This window comes from Halichoerus grypus, chromosome 13 (genome assembly GCF_964656455.1).
Source record: "Halichoerus grypus chromosome 13, mHalGry1.hap1.1, whole genome shotgun sequence".
Taxonomy (NCBI): domain Eukaryota; kingdom Metazoa; phylum Chordata; class Mammalia; order Carnivora; family Phocidae; genus Halichoerus; species Halichoerus grypus.
Window position 1 is genome coordinate 86,721,086 of NC_135724.1, and position 13,534 is coordinate 86,734,619.

The 13,534-nt window shown below is 50.8% G+C and overlaps 1 protein-coding gene across 12 annotated transcripts in view; it reads right to left on the reverse strand.

Annotated features, from left to right (window-relative positions):
• Positions 1-13,534, reverse strand: part of CUX2 (cut like homeobox 2) — a 256,506-nt gene that overhangs the window by 27,798 nt on the left and 215,174 nt on the right. For 10 of the 12 annotated variants that reach the window (XM_036080583.2, XM_078060978.1, XM_078060979.1 and 7 more), the window contains 6 exons: positions 11,933-12,067; positions 8,853-8,976; positions 6,998-7,074; positions 6,040-6,106; positions 4,573-4,621; positions 1,026-1,130 (listed from right to left, as the gene is read on the reverse strand). In XM_036080583.2, the coding sequence (XP_035936476.1) occupies positions 1,026-1,130; positions 4,573-4,621; positions 6,040-6,106; positions 6,998-7,074; positions 8,853-8,976; positions 11,933-12,067 (557 nt within the window). The remainder of the gene's footprint in view (positions 1-1,025; positions 1,131-4,572; positions 4,622-6,039; positions 6,107-6,997; positions 7,075-8,852; positions 8,977-11,932; positions 12,068-13,534) is intronic. The other 2 variants (XM_036080582.2, XM_036080581.2) reach the window with 1 other exon arrangement.

Sequence of the window (13,534 nt, forward strand, 5' to 3'; positions counted from 1 at the left end):
GTATGCTGGCCACTTCAGGTGCATGGGTGGAGGCTGCAAATCACCCTGGAGCAGACCTGTCGTTAGGTAAGGAATCGGGAATCTAATCCCTTGGTAGGCAGAGATCTGGAGAGAAGGTGGACCAGCTTACATAAGGAACCAAGGCTTTCTGGGAGAGGAGCAATGGAGACTCTTTTTTTTTTTTAAAGTAGGCTCCATGCCCAACACAGGGCTTGAACTCATGACCGTGAGATTGAGTTGCATGCTCTACTGACTGAACCAGCCAGGTACCCCGCAATGAAGACTCTTAACATAGGACAGAAGTGTCAGTTGGGGTGGCTCTGACTGAAATCCCTCTGACCCCAGGACCCCAGAGGGGCACCAACCAGGAGGAAGGAGAAAGATGCACTAAGCAGGCTTAACACAGGAACCTCAGGATTGATGACTAAAGACAGGTGCTTTGTAGCATGCGGCTGTTTGGAAAAACCCACTGGAATCACTCTGGCATGTTTGGGAACCAGTGGCTGATAGGAATGTCAATCTCAGATCTTGGTTAAGTGGTCCTACTGCGGTTTGGTAGGATTGAGAACCAGTGGTCAATGGCGACACCTGGTGGCAGCCACCAAAACTGCACTGCTGCTCTATTGCTCAAACTTACCCTCCCACCCAGTCTTGCCAGGCATCTGGCCATGGAAATGGTCCTCTTTGGCCTGAGTAAGTTGCTGGCATTCTTGGACAATTGGGGGGTAAAGGAGGGCCTCCAAAGGAAGACGCTGGACTTCCTATTAATCACATATGGAAGCTTGAGTTTGCAAAGAGCTGTGGCTGTATTTTGACCTTCAGCTGGTGAAGCAAGTCATAGTAATTATAGTTAACTATACATTGACCTTGGCAATTTAGATGCTATGCCCACTGTATCCACACACATTCATGTGCCTAATTTCACACAGAGGCACATGACTGATCCACAAAATGGCATCCGCATATTCATACTCACCAACATGGCTTTTCCCAACCTTTCCCTCTGGCTCCCCCACCATCCTTACCCCACTGGGTCCCTGGGGGGAGCAGCAGGCCAGGCGGATAGAGCTGTTGACTGAGGCAAGTTGTTCCCGAAGACTTTCTACCTCCCGCTGGGCAGCCTCAGCTCGCTGGGGAGGAGAGTGGAGGCAAGCGCGGTTAAAAGGTGAGCAGGGCCACACTGGATCCCACCCTGGCCTTCTGCCGTCCCCCTGCATGCTTCATGCAGGGCTGGGTGTTTGTCTCCAGCTCCCATGCCACCTAGTGCCACCTGGATGGAGTGTCTGCAGAGTGTTTCCCAGCCCATGAGCTGAGGCAGGCCCCTGGGCAAGTCATTTCCTCTCTCTGGGTCTCAGTTTTCCTCTTGTGAAGTGGGGGCAATGAAATACATTTCTAAATCAGAATGCCAGTTTTCCAAACTGGGTATATGGTGGATCTTAACTCCTCAAAAATTTCTAAGAAAAAAGCCTGGAAGGAAGCCTCCAAATGTTAACAATGTAGCCTTATGGCTTTCGAGAGAAATCTGTACTTTGTCACTCCCTGGTTGTGTGACCTTGGGCAAGAGATTTCATCTGCCCAGCCTCAGTTCCCCTATTTATAAAATGGGGATGATAAAAGTAACTACCTCATAGAGTTGTTTCGCAAAGTAAGTGATCTGGTAAACTACAACTTATTAGGTATCTTAGCTTAGGTAACAATAATTGTCTAACTTTGTTAAAAGAGCTGTGACTGTATTTTAACTCTCAGTTGGTGACGCAGGTCGTAACGATTACAGTTAACTTTCACACTGATCTTGGCAATCAAGACACTATACCTACTATATGCACATGGAGACCCACATATATCCATGTTCACATTTTGTTAATTTATTTTTTAAATTGATTTGTTCACTTACTAGTATCCTGCCTTGTTCCAGAAATGGCTCAAGTCAGTTTTGTTTTCGGAAAGGTTTTGGGTGTGCAGGTATAGAGAAATATTTTTATGTTTCTGCACAGCTAGGGCTTCCCAAGCAAATCTGACTGAAACAGGACGGGGCTAAATGACAAGCCCGGAAGTCAGTTTCTGACATCAGCTGGTGAAGCAAGTCATAGTAATTTTCCTCTCTGAAGGTATGTGTTTACATTTCAGTGGGGGATGAGACCCCGACCATGGACACATCCCCTGGGTTGGAAAGCTGGGTTTAAAGCTACTAGAAAGTTACGAGTCTTATCTTCCCCATGGAGAGAAGTATTTTCATTCCACACGCTAAAAACTCAGGATGCTTGCCCTTCTGTTCATCATGACACTAGGGAGCTAGTTTTCTCCCTCTCTCAGAAAGTCCCTCTCCTATATAACCATCCAGAGTCACATGTGGGGGTTCCTTGCCCACAGTAAGAAATCTGGTGCGTGCAAGATGATGTCTGATTGTCACCCCTGGGGGAAGAACTGGGGCAACCTGGCAGGGTTATTACTATGTAAGTAGTAACACTGATCTGCTCTGCTCCAGAATCCTCTTGTTCACATTCTGGATAATCTTAATACAGATTAAAAAAACCCTAATATGATGACATTTATTTTCTTCTCCATACTTTCTATAATGAGGTTTTACTTTTATACTCAGAAAAGATAAACATTAAAAAAGAGTTGTTTCCTATTCAAACTGCTCTAAGATCTCTTTTCGCAAGCCTATTTGACTGGCAAAGATCCAAAAGTTTGGCGACACACGATACTAGTGAGGCTGTAGGGAAACCGGCCCTGTCTTAACTGCAGGGAGTGTAAACTGGGCAGTTTGGCCACATCTGTCAAATAAAAATGCACAGATCCTCAGCCCAGGAATTCCACTTCTCAGAATTTACCCTATTTAGTGGCTCATGCATGTCTGAAATAGTATCTGTGTAAGGGTGTTCCCCGCAGGATTGACGATAATGTTAAATGACTGGAAATATCATGGTCTTCATCAGTCGGGGACTGGTTAGACCATGGGCGGGCAAACTGCAGCTGGATGCCTGTTTTGTGTATCAAGTTTTTCTGGAACACAGCCACACCCATTCGCTCGCATATGGTCTACGCTTTCACATATGGCAAAGTGGAATGGCTGTGACACAAAGCTGGGCATATTTACTCTCTGCTCCTTCACGGAAAGCTTGCCACCCCCCGGTTAGATGACGGAGTGGCCATGTAGGGCAATACCACACGGCCGTAAATAAATGGACTTCTTTTATGCAGACATGGAATGAGTTCTAAGATATACATGTGGAACAAATAAGGTTCGAGAGGGTGGGTACAGTATATTATGGTTTTTGTTATAAAAAGGGGTAAAAATAGATACATTCCCGAGCTTGTGAACGGATCTCTAGAAGGAGACACTAGAAACAGGTAAGAGAGGCTGCCAAAGGGAGAATAACTGGGAAGCTGAATTGGGGAAGGAGACGGGAGTTTCCCAAGTATGAACCTTTTTGAGTTTTGAACTATGAAAATGGATTATGTATTCAAAAAACTACCCTAAAAATGCTACTCTTTTCCACGTTTCCTCTGCAGGTGGGTGGGCCCTGCACTTAAGCCGGCACAGCCGTGCCTCCGGGCCTTTGATCCTGCGGTGCCTTCCGCCTGGAACGCCCTTCGTCCAGAGAAGACCTCCTGGGCTTTAGAACCCAGCTGTAAAGCGTGCTGCTCCAGGGAAATGATTACTCGCTGTCACACTGCTGGCCCCTCCTGGCCATGTCCCTGGCTGCTGGCATTGCAGGGAGCCGAGGGTGGGTGGAGATGTGTTGGGCCCTTGAGACTCCAGACCGGACCCCATGGCCACGCTTCACCTCCTTCCAGACTCCTGCCAGCTTTGCCCCCCAGACGGCAACATGTCTGAGGTCTGAAGAAGGCAGGGTGTGGGACCCCATTTACATATGCGAAAATGGGGACTCGCAGAGGCTCGTGGACTTTTGAGGACCTGGGCTGGGACTAGAAGATGGGGGCCCCAAGCAAGTTTGGGGTCCATCCAGTGATTGGCTGGCATGGCTGGGATCAAGGGAGGAGGCTGCAGGAGAGCTGGTGGTGTGGGGAGGGAGGGAAGGAAGCAGCTGGGGCTTGTCCCTTGTCACCACCTCAGGCTCTTTGGAACATGGTTCCTCGCTCAGTCTGCTTGGGAGAGACCCACGTCCCAGCTTGGCCTTCGGGCTGGGCTCACCAGTCACCGCTCCGCCGCCTTCCTCCTGCTGGAGAGGCCTCCTGCACAGGAGCCGCCAGGGAAGGGCACCTGGCCTTCACCTAGGCTGTCCCCTGGCCTAGAATGCCATCCCGCTGCAATTTCAATTTATTCGTCAGGTCTCAGCAACATGGCCCTTCCTCCATGATGTCCTCCCTGACCCTCAAGTCTGGGTCAGGTGCCCCTTCCCCAACTTCTACTGCCTGGGTCACCCTATTTCTGAGTATTCTGTCAGCATCCCTTCCTCCTTCCTCCGGGAGCCCAGGGTCCCAGACACTCCCGGCCCTAGCACTCAGCATGGCACATGGCAGTGGTATCAATAAATATCAGTTGGGTTCCCCCCGGCCCAAACCCCCCACCCTGGGCAGAATGAGTGTTAGCACACATCTTCTCACCTGATTAGCTTTCTCCAAGTTGGTCATGATCAGGCCGACTTCATCTGCCCTGAGACAGAAAGATAAGACCCTGAGAAGGGTTTCTGGCAGCCACCGGACCCCTGCCTATCCTGATAACCCCAGCCCCTGCCTGAACCTAAGGCTCTCGCTCACAATGGAAGGCTAAGGAGGCTGCCCTCTATCCCTCCTACTAGAGAGAAACCGGGCTGGGCACAAAAGAACCCAGGCTGTGGGCCTCAGCACGACATCCCTTCCAGGCGGCCTGGCCTGCTGCCCCTGCCAGGGGTCTATTCTCTTTAGCTGCCCACAGAGCTACACCTCCCAGCCTTTGGCCACACTGTGCCTTCTACCTGGAATGCCCTTCCTCAGGAGGACAGGACTCTGAGCTTTAAAACCCAGCTCCAAAGTGTCCTCTTAGGAGGACTCCCTCAACAACCCCCGTGGTGGTCATTCGTTTATTTGCTGCCCCCCAACCCCCAGGCTCCCAGCACTGAGGGGGCCAGGACAAGCTGTATCCACCTTGGTCGCCCCTCTGCTGAGCATGGGGTGGGGACACAGGAGGCCTGTGGGGAGCATTTGGTGACTATAAGCTGTGCACGTGCTTTAGGCGTATTCAGGGCCTTCTTTCATGCAAGCTGTTCCCCCCTGCCCAGAGCACCCAGCCCAGCATTCTCCATATGGCCATCTCCTTCTCATTCTGGAGGTCATCTCCTCAGGGAAGTCCCCTGGGACTACCCTGGATAACAGGACCCATCCTCCCTGTTAGTCTCTCTTGCTGCTCATGGCTCTTCCTTTCTTAGCATTCACCAAGTGCCCAGAACAGTGCCAAGCATACAGTAAGTGCTCAATAGTATCTGTGAAGGAATGAATTTATCACTATACATCATCAGTTATTGTCTGTCTCTTCTCCTTGACTGAGGACAGGGCCATGTTCTAGCGTTTCTTCCAGGGACCCAACATAGCACTGGGTAAACAGTAGGTGCTAAATAAGTGTTTGTGGAATAAATGATGTCTTAAAGCCATGTTGAGTCCAGAGTAATTTAAGTGAATGACACTCAGCCCCCGAGGGTTGGACTGTGGAGTTGTGGTGGAGACAGTTCTAGGAAGTTGTGGTAAGGTGGAGGCCCCCGCCCAGCAGACCCTACTCAGCCACGACCCAGAATGTCATTTATAGTCTATGGTGCATGAATGGCACAGACCAGTGAACAGCTGTGTGCCTATGGGGGTGGGGAGCACTGGGTGCTTAATGAAATAGGTGCTTCAGGCAGTGAGTTAGAGGGAGAAGAGTCAGAAAGAGAAGGCATATTTGAGAGGGTCAGAGGGTGGAGGCATGTCTGGGAGGGTCAGAGGGAGGAGGCATATTTGGGAAGGTCAGAGGGAAGAGACATATCTGGTAGGATCAGAGGGAGGAGGCATGTCTGGGAGAGCCAGAGTGAGAAGGCATACCTCAGCAGGGTTTTCACTTACTTGGATGCCGCCTCCTCATCATATTTCCGCCGCAGTTCCAGCAGCTCTGTCTGTGTGGCCTTTAACGCTGGGAAAAAGTAAAGAGCCAGGGTGAGGCACCCCCCACTTCCCCCAGGAGCCCACTCCTTCTGCAGGGTTCAGAAGGCAGAATGAAGTTCAAGGTAGTAAGGGAAGACCTTTCTTTTGGTTAGAACCAGTGACAGGTAGAGTTTCCTGCCCATGGAGAGGCTTCAAGCTGGTTGGAGGGCAGACAGGATGACCCTCTAGGAGTCTACGAAGCTCAGAGGACCCAGGCAAGTGGTAGGGGTCTGTCTGTCCCATGGCCTTGTGTATGAGCTGCCCCACACCCTTAGGTCACTCCAGGACCTGGGTGGGGCCATCTATCCACGAGCTCACCCACTCCAAGGTTCAGACTGACAAGTGAGGGGGACAGGGAGGAGCAATGAAGTCAACAGATATGTGTTAATTATAATACGAAATTTCTTACGAAATTCAAGATTTCTGATTTCTCCAAGAAGATTGAAAGCTTGGTGACACTGGGTCATATGGCAGTAGCTGGCTGATGCTCAATGGCTCAGTGGCCATCTCTTTAGTCAAGGCCCAGGTGGTCCAGTTTGCCCCAGACCCCACCCTGCCCTACTGCCTTCCCTAACCTGACCGGCTTGGTTGTGTGTCTGGCCCCTGCAGGCACTGAGTTTGCCACCCCTGATTTAATTCTACTTCTCAAACCCTCTCTCCACAGCAATGTGGCCTCCAGGGACTGGGCTCAGACCCCCACGGTATAAAGCTGATCTACCCCCTTCCTCCTCAAACTGCATTCCCCCCCCCCCCCCCGCCTTCCTGATTCTAGACTACCTGAGCCTGTGTTCATAGAGTCACTGTCCCCTCCCACTCCTCCTCCTGGTCTGACAGGGTTGGGGAAGTGCGCGGGGCCAGGGAACGTGTGCCAGATACATACCTGAATGTAGGACTTTGATCTTTTCCTCTGCCTCCCCCAGTCTGGCTGCCAAAGTGATTTGTACTTCTTGAAGGCCCCTGCGGAGAGACCGGGCCTGCTCACCCTGGCTCTGCACACGCCCATGTGCATGGGCCCTGCCTGGGTCCCTGAGTCGGTCCTCCTGGCTTCCTAACCCACTCACCTGCTCCCTTTAATCTGTACCTCGGCCTTTTTAACCAGTCCTTAAACATGACATTCAGGCATTTGGCTGCCTTGCTCTTTTGCTGACTGTGTGGACCTAGATCAGCCAGTGACCTTGCCTCTCTGGGCGTCAGTTTCCTCACCTGTAAAATAAGGTTCTGCTGGGGTCTGCCTCGTGGCTGCTGTGAGACATCTTCAGCGTGATGTGGGGTACCTGGTGCTCCCTCGGTACCATTACTTACTATTCCTGTCCTTGGGGAGGCATTTTTTCCCGTCTTTGTGTCAGTTGTTTGGGATGGTTGTCCAGCCCACTGTAGCCTAGAGCTTTGGTGTGATGCAAGTGTCTCAGCAGAGACAGAGGGGCCCCAGCTGGACTGGGGGAGGGTTTATACAAAGCCTGGGCCTTATGTCGTCTGGCTCAGAGACTCTAGGGAAGGAGCCCCTTTACTTCTGGTCCTACACCCTGTCCCTTCCCCTCTCTCACACCACTCTAGGCACACTCACCTCCTTGCTGGTCAAACACACCAGGAATGTTTCTACCTCAGGGCCTTTGCTCTGGTTGTCCCCTCTGTCTGAAACACCCTTCCCCATACATCTGCAAGTTTCACTCCCCCACCTCCTTGGGGCTTTGCTTACCTCCTCAGTGAGGCCTCCCCTTATACCCTACTTAAAACTTCAGCTTCAATCTCAAACGCCCCCTCCTTTATTTTTCTTCACAACGTTTATGATCATGTAGCAGACTATTTACTTTATTTATCTTGTTTATTTGTGTCTTCCTCATGAGAAAGTAAACTCCAGGGGGGGAGGGAGGCTTGCCCATTTGTTCACTGCTGTGCCCCTAGAACAGTGCTTGGCACACAGCAGGTGGCTCCATGAATACACGGAACAAGTGAATAAAGAAATAAGTAAATGAGAGGATAAATGTAATGACCACCATGAAGCTGTCCTAGAAATGCCCCAAAGATCCAGATTTATAATAATCCAGGTATTATTACTCCCACATCAACTGTAAGAGCAACCATTTACTGACATATACTCCTTCAAGTGAGTGCGGAGCTAAACACATATATTCATTCTCACGATAGACTAGGAGTTGATATCACCTGTCCACTTGATCAGGCTACAGTACCCAGTTATTCAACCACACACTAATCTTGGGGTTGCTGTGAAGGTAGTCTGTAGATGGGGTTAACATCTACAGTCGGTTGACATTAAGTAAAGGAGAATAATCTCAATAATGTGGGTGGGCCTCGTCTAATCAGTTGCAGGTCTTAAGAATAAAACCGAGGAAGAAGAACTTCTGCCTCAAGACTGCAGCACTGACTCCTGCCTGACTTTCCAGCCTGCTGGCTGGCTCTACTGATTCAGACTTGTCAGCCCCAACTGTGTGAACTAAGTCCTTGAAATACATGTCTTAATTAAAATAGAAAATCCTTCTGGTTTTATTTCTCTGGGGAACCCTGACTAATACACCACCATTAGCCCCATTTTCCAACTGGGAAAACTGAAGCTCAGACAGGTGATGTGAGCTGCCCAGGGCTGGCCGCTGAGCTGCTGAGGTGGGGCTGGAAACCCGGGCCTGCATCTCTATCTCCAACCTGCATCTGGATTCCCTGAAGGTCCCACCTCCCAGCCAGGTGGGGCAGCAGGGCCCCACCTGTTCCTCCCCACTCACTTTTGTTTCTCCGCCTCATTTCTCTGCAGCAAAGTCTCTGTCAGGAGGGCTTTGCTGGGAATGCCCGGGAGGCGGCTCCCCTCGGTCAGCGTGGGCCCTGCTGGAGATGTCCCCTCTCTCTGCTCTGGAGGGAAAAAAAGAGGGAAAACCACCCATCACTGGAAGTGGCGTGGCAGCCAGAGATACCTTCTGCAAACTGGAGGGACTGGCAGTGCTGGGACAAGACTTAACTTCCCAAACTCAGGTGTTAGAGAGAGTGCGGCTGGAGAGACCTGCCATCACCATGGTCAGCTGGGTTGTCACCGTCGGGGGCGTGTGCGAACGAATGTCAAGTTCCCATGTGCCAGTCTCAGCCAGCAAGCCCAGAGGCTTCCTTTACCCTCTTGGACCTGTTCCTGCCTCCTCGGCCTTCTTACTTTTGTAAGAGTCATGGTAAAATATACATAAAAGTATACAATTCAGTGACATTTAATACATTCACAGTATTGTGCAACCGTTAGCATTAATTCCAGAATGCTGTCACTACCCCAAAAGGAAGCCAGTCCCCACTAAGTAGTCACTCCTTTTTCCCACTCCCCCAGCCCTTGGCAACCACCAATCTGCTTTCTGTCTCTGGGGATTTGCATATCCTGGATATTTCCTATCACTGGAATCATACATAATATATGTCCTTTTGTGTCTGGTTTCTTTCACTTAGCAAAATGTTTTCGAGGTTCATCCAGGTTGTAGCATGGATCAGACCGTCACTCGTTTACTCATTTTTATGGTTAAATAATATTCCATTTCATGGACAGACCACGTTTTGTTTTTCCATTCATCTGCTGATAGACATCTGGATTGTTTCCACCTTTGGCTGTTGTGAATAGTGCTACTGTGAACATTTTTGTACATGTGTTTGTTTGAGCACCTGTTTAGTTCTCTGGAGTAGACACCTAGGAGTGAAACTGCTGGGTCATGGGGTAACTGCAGGTGACAGCACACACTCAGATGCTCAGTCGTAGCCCACCGCACCTGCGCGTGCCCCTGGGCAGGGCCCACATTGGGTCCAGCTTTGCACACCCGTGGTGGCTCCTTCAGGGGTTCAGTGTGTGTCTTTGGCACTCAATTTGTCACGAGGAGAAAGGGTGCTCAGGGGCCGGCCATCGAGGGTGAATGTCTCAAGAATTCCAAAATCTGGGCTCCTGACCTTGGGTCCGACTGACTCCATTACGTTCTGTCCTGTCACCTATGGTGAGTGCAGAGCTGGGCAGTTTGTAGAGTGAGTCCCCTGAGGGCCTGACAGTGTTCAGGGCCTGGCTTGTTCTTACGCGGGTGTGCGCGCACACACACACACACACAGAGGGAACGTTGCCCGGGCTGAGGCCACAGCAGTGAATAAACAAACAAGGTTTGACCATCACGAAGCACAGCACTCACGGAGAGACACAGCCCAGGGCCAAGGTCAAGAGCCCTTGGTTTGAATCCCTGCTTGGCAGCCCGCTGCCTCTGAGACTCAGTTTCCCTGCTTGTCAAATGGGGCCAGTGACACCTTAGAAGGTTGATACAAGGGGACAGTGGGAAGCCGTGTGAAAGGCACATGGCACAGAGCAAATGCTCTGAAGAGGCGGTTCCCACAACTGCCATTATTCTGATAGGGGGAAGTTCAAACCCTAAAGGGACCTCAAAAGACTGCACAGAGCCATCTGTGTATGAGCTGGCTTGTCAGGGAGGCTGGAAGGGCATTCTGCGTACAGGAACAGAGCTGGCAAAGTGGTGTATTTTAGTCACCATAAATCTTCCCCAGAGGACTCTGCCAAGGACCAGGCATACAGTAGGTGCTCACTAGGCACTGGGAGGTAGGGAGGGAGCTGTGAATTGGGGAGTGTGCCAGAGCAGTCAAACTTTGATTTGGCAGGCCTCAGCCCATTATCTCCAGGAGATAGACCAGGGATCTGCAATGACAGCCCTTGGGCCAAAACTGGCCCATCACCTGTTTTGTCTATAAAGTTTTATTGGAACACAACCACACCCACTCATTTACCTATGTTCTATGGCTTTTTTCCACACAGAGTTGAGTAGTCGGGACAGAAAATGTGTGGCCGGCAAAGTCTGAAGTATTTACTCTCCTGGCACTTTACCAAAAAAAAGAAGGTAATCTTGCTGACTTTTGAGGTAAATTCTCCTCATTTATTCCTTAGACTCTTCCCCTCTTCTCTGCTTCATTTCCCCCCCAAAGCCTTTCTTACCACCTGAAATACTATATATTTAACATTTATTGGTTGACAGTCAGCCTTTCCCTCTAGAAGGTCAGTGCCACGAGGACAGGGATTTTTGTCTGTTTTGTTCCCAGATATGTCACCGGTGCCTATGACAGGGCCTGGCTTGCAGCTCGATGAACACCCAAGACTCAGATGGTTACCAAGAGCTTTCATGTGCAGCTTTGCTCCTCCCCACGGAGACCTCCTACCTCACCTGCCAGAGGTAACCACAAAGCCGAATTTTGTCCATCATTTTCTTGCTTTTAAACATTTTTATCATAATATATGTATATCTGAACTCTATTTTTAGCTCTCCCGGTTTCTTGACTTGTCTCATTTAATACTGAAACAGTGCTGTGTTCCCCACATCCTGTTTCCCTCCCTTGTTGGGCACAGTCAGACTGTACTTCCCCGGCTCCCTTGCAGCTGGGTGTGGCCACATGACAGAGTTTTGGTCACTGGGATGTGGCTGGAAGTGACGTGTGCCACTTCTGAGCCTGGAGCCATAAACTTCGGTATGATCCTCCACACTTTTTCTCTGCCTGTCAGCTGGTTGTGACAGTCACCATGACTCTGGATGTCATGTGTCAAAGACGGCAGAATCGCAGCAGGGGACATGGAGCATCCCCTCCCACTTCCCACGCTTCAAATACTTGAGACTTCTGGGATTTGCGGTTGGGTTGTTTCAGCAGTGGTGTACCATAACCCATCCTACATCTAAGATGATAAAGTTGAGCTCCTTGCTGCCGCCACCCCCACCCCTCCAAAGGTGGCCAAGATTGGCGGCTGAAGATCCACAGCCCATTTGTTTCTGATGGACATCCCATAAGGCCTTATTAGTACCTTTGGGGCCAAGGAGCTCGGGGTGCCTCTTCCACGAAGTGTGGAGGTCTCGCCGCGGCTGCCCACTGGGGTCGAAGCTGGGGGGCTGCAGTCTGTCGTCTAGGCTGCGCGTCGCTTCAAACACGGGCACAGGGTCTGCACACACAGAGAGAGGAGCCCAGGAGTGGCGGGGGCCCCGAGGGCTGAGGGCTGCCCAGGCTGAGGCCGCTCTACAGGGAGCGGAGGGGACCATCCACAAGAGCCTCCTGGAGTTGCTCTGACGGCTCAGGAGAGCAATGTGGAACTTCTGCTTTGTGAGGGAGCAGCCTTCTTCAGGGACCTGCTCGGGGGAGTGTGTGCCATCCCCACGGATATGGGTGTCTTGCCCACCCGGGAATAATAACAACAACAATAACTGTCACAATAACTGCATTTTCTGGATTCTGTGGTGCCATCCGTGGTGGCCCTGAGACTGTGTCTTGTATGCCACCAACCACAGGGGTGTCTGTAAACAAGGACCCCACTCTGACAACCATCAGTCTGAGGCCAGCCTTCCCCCTGGCCTTCCCACACAGACCTGCAGGCAGCTGGGGATGGGGCCGACTCCTGAGGGGCACCGGACTGCCCTGAGGACCAACGACTCCTCCAAGGCCTGCCCAGCACTGTACAGATGGTCCAGACTAAACCGTCTGGATGCTTCCACCCAGTTCCTTACCTCTTCTTCCTCTGACACCTCTCCCACCTCCCTCCCTATTTTCCTTCCCCTGCATTTCTTCAATTCTATCTATCTATCTATCTATCTATCTATCTATCTATCTAATCCTTGGGGTGCTTCTCAATGGACCTGGACCAACACACCATCATTTGTTACATGCATGGTCTATTTAAAAAAATATATATTTTATTTATTTATTTATTAGAGAGAGAGAGAGTGCATAAGAGGGGGAAGGGGCAGAAGGCGAAGAGAGGGAGAGGCACTCTCTGCTGAGTAGGGAAACTGGACTCTGGGATCATGACCTGAGCCAAAGGCAGACGCCCAACTGACTGAGCCACCCACGTGCCCCCATGTGTGGTTGATTAAATAATGGCTTTTCTGGGGGTGAAATACATACCTGGATGTAAGATACCTCCCAATTTCTCAATAGCTAAAAGATGAGGAATCTGTAGGTCCTTCCGCATGGAATTATGTCCCCTCCCTGCCCCCCCCCCCCCCCCCCCGCCATCTAGTAAGAACTTCCTCTTCCTTCAGATCTAGATTCCAGCAGTTCTTCCAGGTACCTTTCCCCAACTCTCCACTGTGGGCAGGTACTAAGAACACCTGGATAACGCCAGAGGTTTGTATGACCTCTTCTAGGTTACAAAGCTGTTCATGAGAATGGGTTCCCATGATGCTCCCAGCATCCCCTGGAGGCTGGCTTGGATTCAACTCATTTTCACAGATGAGGAAACCAGCTCAGAGAAGCCAGGTGACTTGCTGAAGGGCGGAGGTGAAGTTCAAGTCTGGGTCTCTTTCTCAGATGCCACAAAGGCTTCCTAACCCAGAGGTGTGGACATTTCCACCCAAGCAGCCCAGGTGGGTGTTCATGGGGACCCAGGAAAGCCAGGGCCTCCTTGCTCCAGACC